The following is a 19,710-nucleotide window of genomic DNA, read 5'->3' on the forward strand; positions in this document are numbered from 1 at the left end:
CCTGCTTTTGGGTCCTACCACACCAGTTCCTGACAGTATGACCCACCCATACATGGACCCAGCGGAACAGCCAGCACTGAACTAAACACACCTTGGCCTTCCTCTGACATGGATTCCCTGCCCTACCCTCCTGCCCTGACTGACCAGCATGTGCCCTCTGCTCCACGTTGAGCGTCGTCATGATGACCTGTGCCAGAGCCCTTGCTGGCCACTTTTTCCCTGTCCTTCGGATCCCGTCCCCCATTGGCAGTGGAAGAAAGCTCCGGGGGGTTTTAGCCCCTTTCCCCTGTCGTTTGGACTCCGTCTCTATGTCCCATGGCCGGCAGTGGAAGAACGCTCCGGGGGGTTTCAGCCCCTTTCCCTGCTTCGCCGATTGTGTCTACCCTACCCTGCCTGCCCGAGGGTCTCCGCATCCCACCCCCGTCATTCTGAGGCCTGTCCCGATTGGCCTGAAGGTACGTCTGGGAGCCGTCCCATGGAGGGGAGGTACTGTCATGTCACGATCACAGCCTCTACAGTGGGCCCATGTGACTGTTTGCCTCTGAGTGTGCCTCTGCCCCTCCATTGCTCTGCTCCATGAGTCTGATTGCCCTGAATGCCGTGACCTGTGAGGACCAGCTGAGCCTGGTTTGGTGACGAGCTGAAGACTGTTTCTGTGAGTGCTCAGTGCTGGGTCTTAAGTTATTTGTCAGGTTCCTTGTCGTCATGTTTAGTGTAATGTTTTGAGTTCTGTATTGGTTGTAATTCTGCAGTATTCCTACTAGTAAAGTTATGTTTGAGATTCTCATCTCCTGCTTTGTCTGAGTTCCTGCTTTTGGGTCCTACAACACCAGTTCCTGACAGAAACATGTATTACTACTACTGCTCAATACTTCTGGCTATCAGCAGGACGAACTGGAGGTGAATGTAAAATGAAATGATGCACAGCCATGTTATCAGAGTTTATTTAAAGGTAGGGTAAGTGATATTTTTTGGTACATTGTCTTTTTGGTTAAAAAGGTTCAAGTACTATATTCTGATAGTAATCATTGCTACAGAGCATTTGTTCTCACAGGGGTCTCTCCAGCTCTCGTAAAATATAGTACATTTTCAGGTAGGTGACAACATTTAAGCCAATCAGAAGAGCACTGCTGTTTAATAAAGAGCTGGAGAGACATGGGAGACTCTAATGTACATCTGCTATTTTCCTGCGGAAGCTTTCCCCACAATACGGATGCTGGGGTTAAACCCATTAAAACCCTTGTGTTGTGTTGTCTTCGGTTCAAAAATGTTTAACAGCATAAACTTAAAAGATTTGAAAAGTGAAACATTGCCGTTGTTCATATGTCCATGGAAGCTATACACAAACATTTACAAAGATTGTCTTCGCGTCATTTTTGACCCGACATTGATTTTAACTGCCGGGTCAAAAATGACTCGAGGACAATCTTTGTCACAGAGTCAGTTGCACACTACACAACACACACACACACACACACACACACACACACACACACACACACACACACACACACACACACACACACACACACACACACACACACAGCCTATTAATATGATAATCGATACAAATAATATATGACAATATAACGTATACAATTGGGTCTCCCTGCTCTTCTATTGAGACATTTAGATCGTGTCAAAGGTCATGTCTCACCACACAGGACCAGTGAGACCTGAAGGTCAAGATTCAATTTAGCAGGCTGGAGAGAAATAGACTTTTTTTCAATTTGTATGCTTTTTTTCTTTTGCGTTTGTACTAAATGGTTTATGAAACACTAAATATACACTATATATACACACACACATATGTATATATATACACACACACACACACACACACACACACACACACACACACACACACACACACACACACACACACACACACACACACACACACACACACACACACACACACACACACACACACACACACAGCATAGCACTTCTGATTGGCTTGCCGCTCTGTCTCAAAGTGTCCTCAACTTTGACCCTTTGTTTTTTTTGCTGGCTCTGCCCCTTGTCAAAAGCAGCGGTCCTCTCCTCTCCATTGAATCTCTCATTCTCTCACATTCTCAGAAGGTGGCAGCGAAACCACGCTGCTGATGTGAACTAAGCGTTAATGTGCTGTTTATGGTGACTCTGTGTCAGACACAGGTCCTAAATGTCACTCAACACTGTCCAGAGTGTTTCTGTCTTTAATGTCCACTCAACACTGCCGAGTGTCTCTGTCTTATGTCCACTCAACACTGCCGAGTGTTTATCTTATGTCCACTTAACACGTTCCAGTGTGTCTCTCTTATGTCCACTCAACACTGTCCAGAGTGTCTGTCCTTAATATCACTCAACACGTTCCAGTGTGTCTGTCTTATGTCCACTCAACATTGTCCAGAGTGTCTTTGTCTTATGTCCACTCAACACTGTCCAGAGTGTCTGTCTTTAATATCACTCAACACGTTCCAGTGTGGCTCTGTCATATGTCCACTCAACACTGTCCAGAGTGTCTTTGTCTTATGTCCACTCAACACTGTCCAGCGTGTGTCTCCTTTATCACTCAACACTGTCCAGTGGGTCTCTGTCTTTAATGTCACTCAACACTATCCAGAGTGTCTCTGTCTTTAATGTCACTCAACACTATCCAAAGTGTCTCTGTCTTTAATGTCACTCAACACTGTCCAGTCTGTCTCTGTCTTTAATGTCCACTCAACACTGTCCATAGTGTGTCTCTGTCTTTGGTAACGGTGTCATAATGGTAATGGACAGCTTTTTTTTTTAAACTCCTGCTCTGTCATATTGAGACACAAGGGGGCGGTGTCTAGCTTTTTGTCATGAAATGTATTGAGCAGCAGAGTTCTGGAAAGAAATATCTGTCAGGTGATGTGCAAGAAGCCTGATTATCAGACTGAAGTTGTCAGAGAGTGGGCTGGGTCTGTGTCCCTTTTGTGTGAGATATTTCTTTATTTGAGCAAAACTAAGATGTATTAACCTACTAAACTTACTGATTTATTAATCTAGTAATGCATCTTAAACATATGGGAACTGTTCAGTTTGACAGTTTGATAAACTTGCCTATACATACCATTAATACTGTGATATAATTTACAAAGAAAAGATAATCAGCACAACACTTTGAACACTGACATTATGAACTGTTTTGCAACCTTCCAACACAGATACAATTACAACAATTCATACTTGCAAACAGTCCCCTGATACTTTACTGTACATAATAAAATAAACCCTGAATTCTATATTGCCAGGGGTGGCCGAATTCCAACTTCACAGTGTGGGGTAGACGGCAAAGTTGGCAATGCCACAGAGGTTCTTGTTCCTGGCCATTCGCATGTACCCATCTTCACCCCATCCGGTCCCCCAGCTGGAAGCAGAGCAATCAGTTTGAATTTATGTCATTATAAATACATGATAAGACTGAAAGTGGGGTCCGGGGACGGCCGGTCCCCAACAAAATGTGTTAATACAGCGTCACAGTCATTTCAACCACTTTAACCATATTCTATACTTCTGGCTATTCAAAAATAGCAGATCTACAAGCTTGTAGTGTAGATCTGCTATTTTTGAAAAACCGTGAAACATTTGTGCAAATCTTTGAATATGGATATTTTTGTTCAACTCAAATCTTTGCTTCTGGGGGTCCCTGGAACAAAATGTTTTGAGATGGGGGTCTGCGGCCAAATACATATAATTTTCGTGGTCCTTGACATGAAAAGGTTTGTGAACCACTGGTGTAGAAAACATGCTGCATTCATTCGTTTGGCTTCACCACTGACTATTGGTTAGGACTAGTTTCAGAACTGATCTCTTAAAGGGACACTTCACCCAAAAAAAACGTTGTTTCAATGGATTAGTCACCCCATGGAGACTTGAATTCATGGATATTTTTTAGTTTTTGTCTCATTCCTAAGACAATAATTTGATGACCAGCCGACCGGTAGGCAGCGGTCGTTGTGTCTCCTACCGGAACCGCTGCCGGTCATCAAATTATTGTCTTAGGAATGAGACAAAAAACAAAAAAAATATCCATGAATTCAAGTCTCCATGGGGTGACTAATCCATTGAAACAACGTTTTTTTTGGGTGAAGTGTCCCTTTAAGGTTCTGGCCTCATCTCTTTTGATCTGGAGCAGCGATTCTCAATCTTGTGGGCCCGGGACCCACTGGTGTGCCGTGAGGATATTGCAAGTGGGCCCCAAAATAATTGGCAAAACACTAAGACTTTAATGATAATATAACATTAAAGGTAGGGCAAGTGAACACAGTCAAGTGACTGATCATTAAAATAAAAATGTTAGTGATACAATTAACATCTGAAAATTCACGCGGCCTGGGTGGGCCTGAAAAGATGTTAGTATTAAGATGACTTATTCACCTGTTTTTCACAAGCCAGTAGTCCTGTCCGTTGGCTGCACCATAGCCCACCACTAGTACAGCATGATTTAGTTGCCGGGAGTTGCAGTATTTTTCATCGTATACACCTGAAAGATCAGTATGGTTCAAAATGCACCCGATGGATAATGAACGAATGAATGGAAAACGCACAACTAAAATGTTTGCGTGTAGCCTACACTTTCTCCCTGATCGCGAACATCTCACAACAACAACTTCCTTGTTATGCATTTGCAGCTACACTGTGGCAGTAGCGTTAACCCTACTTGAGTACAATTATGTATAGCACTGGTAGAAATGTGATGTCTCCCTGGGACCCAAACTAGTGAAAATAGCAGATCTACAATCGGCTATTTCACTACTTCTTAAAAGTTTTTTTCTCTAATTTATGGAATTTATTAGATTTTTTTCTATTTTTTTCTCATGAAATTCATTTAAAAAATAGTTTTGTTTTGGTGAAAACGTTTTAAAATCTTTTGAAATAATGATTAAAAACAAAATGTAGGAATACAAAAATAAAGCTGCATTTACTTGTGACCAATACAAATTGGTCCGCGAACCACATATGGGTCCAGACCCACTGTTTGGGCAACAGTAATGTACAGTATATAGTGTGTGTCTCAACCTTACCTCCTTTGTAGCGGTGAAAAGACGGCTGCATGGCATTAATGCCCACAGCTACAGGCCCCACTGTCGCAACAACAGTTTTCAAAGTGTTCTCGTTGCCCTGAGACAGAAGGACCCTGACACCAGAGCAGTATGCAGCCTTTCCCTTCATGGAGTAGTGACATGCACCATCCTTAAGTGACATAATCCAAATGAGATTAATTACACTCACATTCTCTTCAGATGACATTGCAATTACTTTATCGCTATCTAATGTGGCACGTCATACTGTAGGCCTACGTATAGTCTTTAAAGCAAATAAGGAATATGTATTTACTTCTTATCAAAGTAGTAGCAGTAGTAGTAGTAGTAGTAGGCTAGTAGTATTATTATTATTATTATATTGTTAGTATTATTATTATGTTACTATGCTTTGCTTAACAAAACGGTTTGTTAACAATAAAAAAAAATACAGAAGATAACCTTGTGTTCATAGGGGTAAAAGCTCTCTGAGTCGATGCCTTTGTTGCGGATGATGTAGTTGAAGGCTTTGGAGATGTATCCACCCCTGCAGCCCAGGTTTCCATCCTGGGTGCTGCAGTCAACCAGGTTCTGGGGACTTAAAGGGATGAGGACACCTGTGTGTCTCTTCATTTGGCCCTCAAGGGCCCCCACTGCACTGAAGGCCCAGCATGACCCACACATTCCCTTTAGGGTTCATATGTGTAACGGAGGGAGAGAGAGAAAGAGAGACATTTCAGAAACATCAGGCCAAGTTCCACTATAGGTACCCTTTAGAGCAGTGGTTCTCAAAGTGGGGTCTGGGGACCCTCAGGGGCCCTTAGGGGGATTCCAGGGGGTCCCCCTGCAAAAGTAGTTAAAGTAGCATCACAATCAGAATTTGGGTCCAGGTGCAAAAACAGTTGAGAATCACTAGTAGTCACTAATACAATGGAAAATATTCACATTGTTTACACTCCGCTGTCAGGATCCCCAGGGGGGGGTCCCCAAATGATTTTGGGGGGTCTCCAGATGATTAGCTTAATGTGCAACATTGTTTTCTCACTCAGCAGTAAACCAACCAACATACAGTTCAAGTGTAAACAGGGTATCTGCTGCACACTTCCGAAGTTACAATTTTAAGACTTTTAACTAAGTCTTTTTAATACCAAATTGGCCAAATTGTCAAATATTATGTAAGAAAGAGACACATATTGTGAACATAGCGGATCTACAAGCTCACAACGCCTCGCAGTGACATTGTGTAGCCAGACTTTCAGAGATCTCCGCCTATAGGCAAAGATAGGTGGAGCTATGCAATCGTCTGGCTATGCTGAGACTATGGTGTACCTGGTTTTGGACGGGGCTGACCATGTCTCTCTGCCTCCAGTCCACTCCCTGGGGCACTTGCACGCCACTTCCTTGCTTGATGGTCCAGTTTTTCAAATTAATATTTTCCTCCATCTTTAAACCATTCAGATTTGTGTTGATCTCCTCTGTTATCTTGAAAGAAAAAAAGGGGGGGTCCATTAGTAGATGTAATGTGTGTGATACAGGTATCTCTGTCTTACACCTTTATAGAGTCCTTATATTGCCACAGAAAGTCTGGAAACTGAGGTCAGAGAGAGCAGCAAGGACAGTTTTGTATTTGTATCTGCAGTTGAAGATATTCATGAAACACGGGCATGAGGGCATGGATGTGTCCTCGCTTGTTGTGACTGAGGACAGACGTATACCATGTCAGCCAGGTGGTTGAGTCCCATGGTGAAGGTGTGCAGTCCTGCTGAGGCCTCCTGGTTGTGCTTCAGTGTCAGCTTTAAGTTCTTCTCCCAAACCATTCTCCTGTAGAACGTCTCTTCCTGAAACAAAACAACCACACCGACTGATTAGTGTGCGTGTGCGTGTGCGTGTGCTAGGGCATTAACAGAATAATCGAATATTCGACTATCAAACCGACTATTCAACTATCAAACCACTATTCGATTATTCTATAAAAAAGATTTTAGATATTATTTTTTTTAGTGGCTTTTCTACAGCAGACACGCAGCTGTGAGCTCTGGTGTGACGTCAACTTGAGTCGAGTCATCAATGCCATTGATTTTTTTTTTATTATTATTTTTTTTATAATCAAATTGATTAATCGAATATTCGAATACTTATAGGTTGAATAATTCGAATGCTAAAAATCACTATTCGTGAAAGCCCTAGCGTGTGCGTGTACGTGCGTGCGTGTGCGTGTACGTGCGTGAGTGTGCGTCTACGTGCGTGCGTGCGTGCGTGCGTGTAGGTGTATGTGTATGTGTATGTGCATGTGCACATGCATGGGTGATGTGCTCTCACTGGCACTGAAGTGACTATATTCTCACAGTTGCCTTTTTGCCTTTTTGCATACTTTGGGGTTGAAGTTTCCCAATGCAAGACTACAATGTCTGGAGTGTGAACGGTCAATAGTGAGAGTATAATTGGGACCTTCAAAGATGACATATGGCATATATCGATTTTAATTTATTTTATATAGGTTTGATTCGTTTTCATTCATGGTGCCTAGGTTTCACCTGTGTGAGAGTAAAACATAATTAGTGAATAGAAAGTATTCAATATCTTACCTGATCCTGGTAAATCTTCTGATACTTGGATTTCCAATCTTCCCATTGTTCATTTAAGTCAGAGAACATCTGACTGAGAACAGGAACGGTCAAAAGCAGCACAGCAAACAAGGTGTGCATGCTGAAACAATACAAATGACACTGGCGGTCAGGATAATGATTTAACATGATTATGAAATTTTGAGAAATTCATCATAAACACTTAAACAGATTCAGATTAAGATTATAGACCATCCAAATTGCCTTGCATATTATGGTGATATCCAATCAGAAAACATAACATTGTCAATGCCTCGTGAAACCAACGTCTAAATGGATAATGTTGTGGATGAGTGCTCCTTTGTATTTCACGGATTCTTGGCAGTTGCTGTTATCCCATGACATGAGATCCTTTAATCATTTTGTATTTCTCATTTGACCTGAAAGTAGATGTTTTTGTAGCATTGACACACTAATATAATATAAATGAGTGCATGTTGTTTGAAAGAATATTGGTTTGGCCTGACTTACGACTTTCAGTTTTTTGTTGTTGTTGTTCTCAGAATCAGGTTAATTAATTCATGTAAAATTAAGGTGTGCCTCATCTTCCAACCCATGCTCACTCATGATTGACTCTTGTAAACAAACAATGTACCTGCAATATCAACCATATCTGCAATATCAACCCTCCTAAAATAGCATCAGTCTCTATATTAAAAGCAATATTTTAGTTACAAAATGTCTCCTTATATCTATCTATCTTTCTACCTACTATCTTTGACAGGTTAAAGATTAGATTTTTCAGGAATTATATTGATCAGGAATATGAACTTTAGGAAAAACAAAGCAAGAAGATAACCTGAATTTGGTACATTCTGCAACCATACAGTATAGGTTATACCTGCTGAGCCTATAAATTAACACCTTATACTTTTTAATATATTTTTATTCTATTTAACAGCTGTTGAAAGTTCGGTATCACACAATTATCTCAGTTAGATCTTTAAATTGAGGTAATTTATAGCATAAGGCTTTGTTAAGTAACAGTATATTGTTCTTCCTCCTTAAAAATCCAATAATGTCTCAAATATTTTCTATGCTCTTACTCTCATCTACACTGTATATGTGACTAAACTTTGACTTGTACTGGAACTTCCCTCTCAGAGTGTAACATCATTATTCATGCCTCCCTGTTAGCATTCAATCCGAGAACGCATCTGTGTAATTTTATATTTGAGCTATAACCATTATTTTATACTTTGGCTATTTTTCAAAAATCTACAATCTACAAATCTACAAGCTCGAGCTTGTAGATCTGCTATTTTTGAAAAATCTTGAATGTTTGTGCAAATCTTTGAATATACATGTTTTAAAGGAAACATTTGTAACTCAAATCTTTGCTTCTGGAGGTCCCTGGAACAACATATTTTACAAATGTTCGCTTTAAAAGATATATATTCAAAGATGTGCACACATTTTCACGATTTTCAAAAATAGCAGATCTACAAGCTCATGTATATCTGCTATTTTCTAATAGCCAAAGAAATCTAAAATGACAGAGATGCGTTCCCGGATTGAATGGGTTAAATATAATAATGCAAATGAGACTAGTCTAAACATACCTTGCCGTACTCAAGTGGGTTGTGGTCTCTTGTCCTGAAGATAGAACTCAAAGCTCACGTTTACCATGCTAGAGAGTCTAGCAGCTAGACAACGTTCACACTTACAAGGGGAAGTAATGTTTCCTGATACAAACCGTTTGCTTTGCCTCTCTCTGCAATTCTGTGAGTTCTGGTCTGTCATGTGAACCTAATTTCAAAACATGCTGCTCCTAATATCTAACTGGGTAAATGCAGAGAACTCATTTCACATTACGTGCAAATATACAGTGACAGCAACAACTAAAGGCGACTACATTAATTTATTTTTCTGAAAGATAATATCACAGTGACCAAATTATATTACAGTACACTGGTCTATCCAGACTGCCCTTGTAATTCAGAGAAAACAAAAATGTCTTAACATTAAGGTGAGATTATTGTAACCATTAACCAATTGCTGTGATAAACAAATTGAACTCCAGCAACTGAGAAGTAAAGTTGTGAAGTGTATTATAATACTGGTTGTAATATCCTACTGTTGTATTGCAAATTCCCTGTTATGCAAACATCATAAGGAATGAAACAAGAGCAATATACACATTCAATTTCATTTTGGCTGAGACTCATCTTGCCCCCCATTGCTGTTGTTTTCTCTCTGGACAGAAAACTGCTGATCAGTGCAGGTTCTAAGGAACCAGATGGTTGGCCTGGCTCAGCATGGGCGCCTAGAGAGAACGTAGCATGTACATACAGAACATAATCATGGGTGCTGTTTAAAGGTGCAGTATGTGATTTTATTCCCGTTCAAATAAGTGTTAAATAGCTCTATATTCTGATAATAATCATTGCTATAGAATTGTTCAGTAACAGGGGTCTCCCCATGTGTCCAGCTCTTTAGCAAACAGAAAATAAATGTTCATGTTGGGATACCAATTTTATCCAATCAGGAGAGAGAACTCAAACAGGATACATGATAAACAAGTGAAATTTGTGGAAGAGATGACACAAAGAAATGAGCAGACAACATTGAAACTAACAACCATAAAGATGATAAATGGGTACTCTCTCCTGATTTAATGAAATTGGCGACCCACCTGTATGTTTTGTTTATTAAAGAGATGTAGAGACGGGAAGATCCCTATTACCAGTGGTGGCAAAAGTACTCAAATGTTTTACTTAAGTAAAAGTATCAATACTGCAATGTAGAAGTACTTACAAGTTACAAGTAAAAGTACGGAAAATAAAAATTTACTTGAGTAAAAGTACAAAAGTATTGGTATCAAAATGTACGTAAAGTACCAAAAGTAAAAGTACTAAAATGTTTGAAAATAGCCTAGGTATAAAATAGGACTAAAGTGGTAAATGTATGTTTTATAATGTAATAATTGATATCTACAAAGTAACTTGTAACTCAAGTTTTCAAATAATTGTAGTGGAGTAAAAGTACAATATTTGCCTCTGAGATGTAGTGGAGTAGAAGTAAAAGTATAGACAATTGGAAATACTCCAGTAAAGTAAAAGTACCTCAAAATTGTACTTAATTACAGTACTTGAGTAAATGTACTTAGTTACTTAACACCACTGCCAATTACTGAATAAACACTAGTCTCATGAGTAGGCTATCTGAAAATAGAGCTTTAACGTTTTCCACAAAAGAAAAAAATCCCTAACACTACCTTTAAGAGTAGAAAGAAGATACTTATTCCAAGCCCACGGGCTGACATGCGCCATCAAAGATAATATGATTTATAGAATTGAATTGTACTGTTAAATATTACCAGTTCGATGTGATGTTACCAGAATTCTCTGCAGCTCCAACACAGGCAGTCATAAAATTAGTTAAAAATGTGTTAAAGGCAGACAGAAGACTTATAGGCAGAAGAAGTTGAAGAAAACGGCTTCTACTTGTTTGACTTTCCCTCAGTTTTCTCTATTTATTCGTCACTAGATTTTGAGTTGATTTTTTCTGAGGCATCAGCTCTTCTCTGATACCTTTTTTTGCTTAAAGCTAGGGTAGCCTACGTGATTTTTCTTGAAAGGTTAAAGCTCTATATTCTGATAGTAATCATTGCTATAGTGTTTGTTCAGCAACAGAGGTCTGCCCGCGTCTCTCCAGCTCTTTAATAAACAGAAAATAAATTTTCAGGTGGGTGGCACAGTTCCAATTTTGTCTGCTTATTTCTTTGTGTCTTCACTTCCAATTTAATTTGTTCATCCTGTATATCCTGTGTGAGTTCTCTCTCCGGTTTGGGTCAATTTGGTATCCCGATCTGAAAATGTAATTTCTGTTTAGATCTGGAGAGACGGGGAGACCCCTGTTCCTGAAAAAAAAAACACTCTATAGCAGTGAGTACTATCACAATATAGAGCTATATAACACTCCAGTTTGTCTGTCTGTTTCTTTGTGAGGACTGCGGATGAAAACTAGCATCTTTGCTAAATCCGGTGTATTTACGTCTTGACGTTCATTAATATGCATTGTCCTGTCCAAATAAACAAATGAATGAATGAATGAACTTACTTGAACAAAGGAAAATCACATACCCTATCTTCAAGAAAAAAGCATGGCTTTGTTTTATGGTTTATACATTGGACAACATAGTGCAGCATGACATTTTTTTTTAATGTTTTCTTTTACATTGGACAACATAGTGTAGCATGACATTTCTTTTAATGGTTTTTACATTGGACGACATAGTGTAGCATGGCATTTTTTTTTAAAATGTTTTTTACAATGGACAACATGAACATAGTGTATAGCATGGCATTTCTTTTAATGGTTTTGCAATGGACAACATAGTGTATAGCATGGCATTTCTTTTAATGGTTTATACAATGGACAACATAGTGTATAGCATGGAATTTTTTTTAAATGTTTTTTACAATGGACAACATAGTGTAGCATGGCATTTCTTTTTTTCATCATGTGGATCTCAGGATCCACATGGGAACGGCGTGGCTCCAATGTGGAACTCGGACTTCATGTGGCCAGCCTGTGACGTCAAGCACTCATCTATGACAGTGGTTCTAAAAGTGGATTCCAGGGCATTTATTAGCCTGTGATCAGGGTTGCCAGATCTGCTTATTATAATTTCCCCGCAAGATTTTATTTGAAAATAGCCGATCTACAAGCTCACAACGCGTCGCATCGTTATGCGTTGTAAGCTTGTAGATCTGCTATTTTCAAATAGCTGCTCATGTGGCCCATGGTCGCTTCTTTTGGGCTGGTTTTCCTAGACCTGGTTGCTTGTTTCTCTCACAGAATCTGGCAACGCTGCCTGTGATGCTCCAGTGTCTCATCCCTTCTGTCTTTGGGGTCCAGGGACCTCAGGGGTCCTTGAGGGGGCGGGTCCCCAGAAAAATGTGTTAATAGCCATTAGAGTCTGCAGTTTAACCACTTTAAACCTATACTGTATATCTATTATATCACTATATTATTTTAAAATAGCCGATCTACAAGCTCACTTGTCAAATGTGTTGCAATGCGCTGGATAAAAATTTCCAAAAACCGGGGTCCCTCTTTGATTTTGGGGGGCCTTTACAGTTATTATATTGTAGCAACTTCACACCAGAATATGAGCATATAGGCCTAGAATGTCTGTTATAAGACATACTTTATTACATATAGTATACAGTAGATCACTACTGTATAGCCCTTTACCTTTAGGTACTCCTGCGAGGGGCTGGGTTGACTTTAGAATGACGCGTGCAATTAATTCAATGTCCAGAGAGTGCTTGTATCTTTGGATATGTCAATCCATTTATTAACTCCATAAAGATGACAAACTCATTAAACAAAGTCATGAAAACGCTGACCTGGCACGGCATGAACACGGTCAAAAACTGTTTGGCGAGACCATATTCACACGGCGGCCATATTGGAATTTAACATTGAAAGTGCCGCCACCCGGGGTGGCTACTTTCATTGACTTCATAGAAACATGGCCGCCGTGTGAATATGGTCTATTGCACACCTGCCCACAATCACCCACTGCCAAGTATATAATGGTTGCCCTAGCAACCACCCACTGACGGTGATTGACTTGACGTCATTATCAGGAAGGCCACACCATTCATTTAAATAAAACAAAATAAACAGAAAGTAATTTTGGCTCCAACAACTACCATGCCCTCTAAGTCACCACGGCAGCATTCTAGCTTGTAGTGCTGCGTGTGCACTCACCCAATAATTAATTGCTGCAACTTGGGATCAGCTCTATGGTCATCTGCACTGTTTCCCAAGCAGTGGTCCGGACTCGGGACCCATTTTTGGGTGGCGGACCCATTCTTGTGGGTTGCAAGTAATGTTCATAAGTTAAAAACAACTTCACTAGTTTGTGTCCCAGGGAGACATAAAATGGATGTTTTTGAATTGATCAGCATTGCCTATAGTTTGATAGTTTGACCAGACTGTTGCTAGCCGGCTGTTTTGCTCTGGACAGACCTCATTTGCATAAACGAATGGACTATTTTCTTTATTAAATCAATTTTTAATAAATAGATGCATTACTGTTTTTTATATTTATTGATTTATTTAGTAAGTAGTTTGGGTAATAAGTGGAATAAAAATAGGGTGATTCAAGACCCCTACCTTTCGCGCGTAGGGGTTTTGAATCATCACCCTGTCGGGGGGTTTATTTCTCAATAATGACGTCTGCCTCGCTGTTCATTATCACTTTTACGTAATAAGCCGTGGGTTCACTTCCTCTTCCATCTGTTGTTCATCAAAAAATCTCTGAATTTGGCTGACCTCTGACAGGCTCCTGTCATCCAAGGCAATGTGCTGGATGGATTCCATGAACACGTTTATAAGCTCCCAGCGGCATAGTGCAGTCAGAGCCAGCTCTTTTTCCCATGAGGACATCAGAGAAAAAGGGGGGATCTGAGCTGTAACAACATGCTTCCTCCACACGACTGAATTTCAAAAGGAATATCCCAGATTGAGGATGAAGCCTTCTCCCTATAGCCCTGTCTGCCTGTCTCTGTGTTATTGCACGTGTCTTATGGATATAATTGGTAGCTGCAGAGGATTTTAAAAGTGTCATTTTTAGTGCACTATGAGCAAAGTGACTCTTTACAAGGCTGTTTGATAGACAATGTTGTGGATATTTCTATAGTTTTACAGTGTAAAGTTGATTCAACAGCCAAAGACGAAATATCCTGCATTCAGTGTCTCCTCCATTTCTCAGAATTGGCATTATACTGCAGGAGGAAGATGCCATAGAAGGTATACTGTATAGATTATGTTTCTTTTAAAGGAAGTATCTATGACAACTTGACAAGTCATCAAATTGAAGTGAAGGTGAGTTCTTTGACTACTTTTTTTCTTCAAGTTATATTGAGAACATCTGCCTTTAAATTTCATACTCAAATGCACTTCCTTTGTAGTTAATGAGCTGTGAATCTCCAGCATTAGCTGCCCTGGGGATTTTCTGTCACCGCAGAACTTGTGTGTTCCAAATACCTCTGTATATGCTGTGGAAATAGCTGAAAGCATGCACCCAATTTTATTTCATGAAAAATAACACTAGATGAACGTGAACACTAATAATGTATCTACTTTCTGAATGAAAACTAAATCAATATAGGTGATTATTGTAGGTTCCAAAAAATGTAGGGAATTTCTAATTTTATCTGTTCATACAATACAAACGAAAATACCCCACAATTTAAGCTGACTGTCTGGTACTGGTCAATTCTGTTTAATAATGTGGTACATATAATAATATAGCACTAAAGCATCCACAAATCTGTCAAATATGAACAACTTATGCGGGAGCTTTCTCCCCACTGGGGGAAAAAAGTGATGTTAAGAAAGGGAAATCAAATCTAAACTTCTTTAGACAAAGTATTTAAATAGGTAAATTGTGTAAGCCATTATGACTAATCTTTGACTGACTTTTAAACACTGATATAATGCCCTATGGTCCCAGAACAATGCTCTATATCAGTGGTTCCCAAACTTTTTAGCTCAAGATCCAAAAGATAAATCAGATGTTTGCCCGGGACCCAAACTATAGTGAAAATAGCAGATCTTCAAGCTCACACCGCGTCGCTTCGCGCCGCGTTGCGAGCTTGCAGGTCTGCTATTTTCACTACTTCTTAATCATTTGTTTTCTAATTTAGGGAATTCCTTTGATTATTTGTATTTTATTAATGAAATTATTTTTGAAAAATGTTTGAATTAGTTTTCAACACAACTTAATGACAACATTTTTGAAAAGATATTCACTCACGACCCACACAAATTCATCTGCGACCCACACATGGGTCCCGACCCACTGTTTGGGAAACAGTGCTCTATATTTAACTTCATGGCATTTTGTCCACCAGGTACTGCACATAGCAATGTTTGGCCTTTACTGTCCCCTGTTGGTGGATTCAGTAATGGTTTTGCAAACATGGCATCTGACCTCTGATGAAAATGATTATTCATATCCAAAAGACATGATGCTTTTGAACATTTTATTAAACTGTCTTTCAATTTAAAATAGTCTAATGAATCTAGCGTCTCTGTTGGGTGGGAAACCTCATATGTCCAAAACATTTTGAAAAAAAAGTTACTTTTCAGGATTCAAATTCAAAAATAGTAAAAGTAGCAGATCCACAAGCTTGAGCTTGTGGATCTGCTACTTTTGATACTTTTGCGTGACGCTGTAGTAAGATTAAGAAGGGTGTTAATGTAAAGACGGGGTGCCGTGATTTTCAGTGATCCCCCCCCCCCTAAAACATAATCATCAGGTATTATGGTTATACTAGGAGGAAGATTTTTTTCAAAAAAGTGTACAGAAATTGTTAAAATTATGTTTTTATGTGGACACGCCTCCAGTTCATTAAGTATACCTGGTTCTCACCTTAGCACCTCCTCCACCACCTAGCACCACCCACCTGTCCTTGTCCCTCCTCCCCCTCATGCCCACACCTGTTGTGTTATGATAATGAGGGGGAGGGTATGTTTTTACCATGTCACTAAAGTGCTGTTTTTCTATTGGCACTCAAGGTTTCAGCCTCCAGGTAGAAACTCAAAATAGTCAAAGAAGACATAAAACACCATAAAAACACCACCAGGGGGCTTAATGAAGTTCTATCAACCTCATAGACACATGAAAAACTGAAAAAGTGCAAAACCATGGCACCAGCTCTTTAAAAAAAACACAAAAAGTTTTATACATTGCAGTATTGATACTTTTATTTAAGTAACAAATGTGAGTACTTTTTCCACCACTGGTCAAACCACAATTTCCCCAAATTCCCAAAGATTTAAATAAAAAAAAAGAAAAAAGAAAAAAGCTAAAGACATGATGTCTGATAAATGTTAAATATAGCGAAAATAATCTACAAGCTCACATGTCGCTTCACACCTCAGCATACGTTCCAGAGATGTGCCTGATGCTTTAGTCTTGATCTATAAACAGCATATTTCCTGACACGCTATTGTATTAGTGTTCTATGAACATATTTCCTGACACGCTATTGTATTAGTGTTCTATGAACATATTTCCTAACATGCTGTAAATTAGAATCAGCGATGTATGAACATATTCCCTGTGACATGCTGTAATATTAGTGCTCTGTACATGTATTTCCTTTCCTGACCTGCTATTGTATCACAGCTCTAGTGCTCTGTGAACAACATATGTCCTGACATGCTGTTGTAACCTATTAGTGCTTCTAGTACTAATACACTTTTGGTGTTTCTTCAGAAATAATGGAAGAACACTGAACCTCTTCTTCTCATGTGTCTGGTTATGAGAAACTACTGCAATTTGTCCAAGCACAGTGAGTAAAGTCAACAACATCTTTACATTGCTCATTGAGATGTCATGGGACATGGCATGGCATGAGAGACGCACTCATGCCACGTTCCATGATACATGAACCAAGTAACAATTAACATTTAGATCTATAACAGCATGATACCTGCATAACATAATTATGTATTATATTTGAGCATTGTCTGGTTGATCCAGTACAATCTTCAATTTAAAATAAGAAATTGTGAGCTTTTCGATCGGCTATTTTCAGCGAATGCTTTCCCTACGATAACAGAAAACAGAAAAGACACTATAGTATAGATCTCTGAGGGACTCTGGTCAACCATATGGGCTTTAAGTGCTTAAGTATCGAGTCCAAAACTGCTAGTCGCTTCGTTTCTGTGCAGAGCAAGAATTTAGTCTCACATACAGTAATCTAACTGTCACACTTCAAAACGATTCCTGTTACTGCTGTAATGGCTACATTTCTTTCTCTCAAACACAGGCAAGCCACCAGATGTTTGAACAGGCTGCTGTCCAGCGACACCTGAGCTGGGGTGCTGCCATCTACCTGTGGGCAACAGCAGGTGTAGCATATGCACTAGACACACCCTTGCTTTGTCCCCGGCCTTGCCAGTGTGACTCGAAGGGGCGGGAGGTCAACTGCTCAGAGCGTCAACTTACCACAGTGCTTGATGGAATCCCGCAAGACTCTCGAATCCTAAACCTAACTCATAATGAGATCAAAACAGTAACACGCCAGCAGTTTAAGACCCTAACCCAACTGTGGGACTTGGATTTGAGCAGCAACATTCTGGTTATGATTGAAGTGGAAGCCTTCCAAGGCTTGGAAAGCCTGCTGACTCTGCGTCTTGACCACAATCGGCTCAAGGTCATCCCCGTAGGAGCCTTCATAGGCTTGACCAGGCTGCAGCTACTTGACATAAGTCACAATGAGATCCTAGTACTGCTAGATTTTACATTCAGTGGCTTGGCAGCGTTGAAGCGCATTGAGACGGGTGAGAATGACTTAGTATTTGTTTCCCCACAAGCTTTCAACGGCCTAACTAGTTTACAAGATCTGCACCTATACCGATGCAATCTGACCGCTGTACCAACAGAGGCACTCACACAACTTGATGGGCTGACAAGCCTACATTTCAGCCGGCTTGGCCTCACTGCGCTGCCAAACAACTCTTTCCGTGGACTCGGGCACCTTAGGCTACTTGTCATCTCTAAATGCCCCTGGTTAGAGACTCTGGCAGGAAACAGCCTCTTTGGCCTGAATCTTACATATTTAACCATTAGCAACTGCAATCTTAGTGCTCTGCCATATATCCCGCTGCATCATCTTATATACCTTATATATTTAGATCTGTCCTTTAATCCAATCACCTCCATTCATGGGAACTCGCTTGGGGAACTGCTACGTCTTCAAGAGTTTCATTTAGTCGGGGGAAGACTGTTGCGCATTGAAGCTGAAGCGTTCCATACCTTGGCACACCTCCGTTTAGTCAATGTCTCTGGGAACCTGCTGGCCACCCTGGAGGAGACAAGTTTTCATCCAGCGGGCAACCTGAATATTTTGAGATTTGATAACAACCCATTAGTATGCGACTGCCGTTTGTCATGGGTGGCACACAAGCGACTATATTTAGATTTTGGTGGACATCCTCCGAGTTGCACTAACTCAGTCCAACTGCAGGGGCGGAATCTTCTAGATTTCTCTGAGTCTGAGCTCTCCATTCTGTTCACCTGTCAGCGATCGCGGATTTTGAACTGCAAGCCTCGAGAGATATGGATAGATGACGGTCACACCGTTTTGTTTTACTGCAAAGCAGATGGCGACCCTGTGCCTGAAATCAGCTGGCTAAACCCACAGCTGATGCCTATTTCATCTATTGGTAGAATCCGGGTTCTTCCAAATGGCTCACTGGAGGTTCGTTATGCACAAGTTCAAGACGGTGGTATTTATGTTTGCGTGGCGTCTAATGCTGGTGGAAATGACAGCTTCCCCGTCAGGCTCCACGTCCGGGGCATTTCTTCACCTTCCCGGCATCCTTTTAAACTAGGTTGGTTTCCCTCTCGATCCCCAGCTGTAAATGAAACCCACCCATTCCCGTTTGATGTCAAAACATTGGTGATAGCAGTAATGATTGGGGTTCTTTCGTTCTCCAGCTCTGTTACCATATGTTTCATTTTTATTCTCTTCTGGAGCAAGGGTAAAGGGCAAATAAAGAACACAGCGACAATTGCATATGTGCCACGAACCACAATGTCAAATGTCAATGTGGGCCCCAAGCAGTCTGGCAGGTGTACAATGAAAATTATTTGAGGCAACGTGGTTAAAGTTTTCTCTAGCATCCTATATGCATGCACTGCAAATGAATGCAATATGTCACAATAGTTTGTAATAGTAAAGCAGATAAATTCAGATCTTTGGTGATGTTTATTAATGTCATTTGAATGTGATGTAATAATTGATAATTTTAGGCCGGTCTCTCAAATATATTGAAGTGAATGAAGAATATAAATCAAGTAAAGGTTAACTGTGACTTAGGGACCTTGACCATGATTGATAATTAATAATCGCATACAGAAGTGAATGTGCATGATGGAGAATTTTCACTATTTAGAACCCTATATTAAACGTTTGGGGATAAATAGAGAATTAATTTCTGCTTTGAAGTTAATTTGTGTCTTATTTTCTATAATTTTGTAATAGATTTGATTGTACATGAATTTAGACTTTTAAAAA

General features: G+C 40.0%; 2 protein-coding genes across 2 annotated transcripts; one reads left to right on the forward strand and one right to left on the reverse strand.

Moving 5' to 3' along the window:
• Positions 1–3,282: 3,282 nt before the first annotated feature.
• Positions 3,283–7,738, reverse strand: ctss1 (cathepsin S, ortholog 1; the record flags this gene model as incomplete). Its single annotated transcript, XM_080442698.1, has 7 exons — positions 3,283–3,379; positions 4,390–4,495; positions 5,037–5,205; positions 5,496–5,720; positions 6,363–6,515; positions 6,749–6,871; positions 7,619–7,738. The coding sequence occupies 7 exons, from the start codon at positions 7,736–7,738 to the stop codon at positions 3,283–3,285; spliced, it is 993 nt and encodes a 330-aa protein (XP_080298824.1).
• A 9,731-nt stretch (positions 7,739–17,469) lies between these two features.
• Positions 17,470–19,287, forward strand: LOC308095652 (leucine-rich repeat and immunoglobulin-like domain-containing nogo receptor-interacting protein 1; the record flags this gene model as incomplete). The annotated part of the gene is made up of 1 exon (XM_080442699.1): positions 17,470–19,287. The coding sequence occupies one exon, from the start codon at positions 17,470–17,472 to the stop codon at positions 19,285–19,287; it is 1,818 nt and encodes a 605-aa protein (XP_080298825.1).
• Positions 19,288–19,710: the final 423 nt, after the last annotated feature.

The sequence above is a fragment of the Gymnoscopelus braueri genome (assembly GCF_963280865.1).
Source record: "Gymnoscopelus braueri genome assembly, chromosome: 11".
Classification (NCBI taxonomy): domain Eukaryota; kingdom Metazoa; phylum Chordata; class Actinopteri; order Myctophiformes; family Myctophidae; genus Gymnoscopelus; species Gymnoscopelus braueri.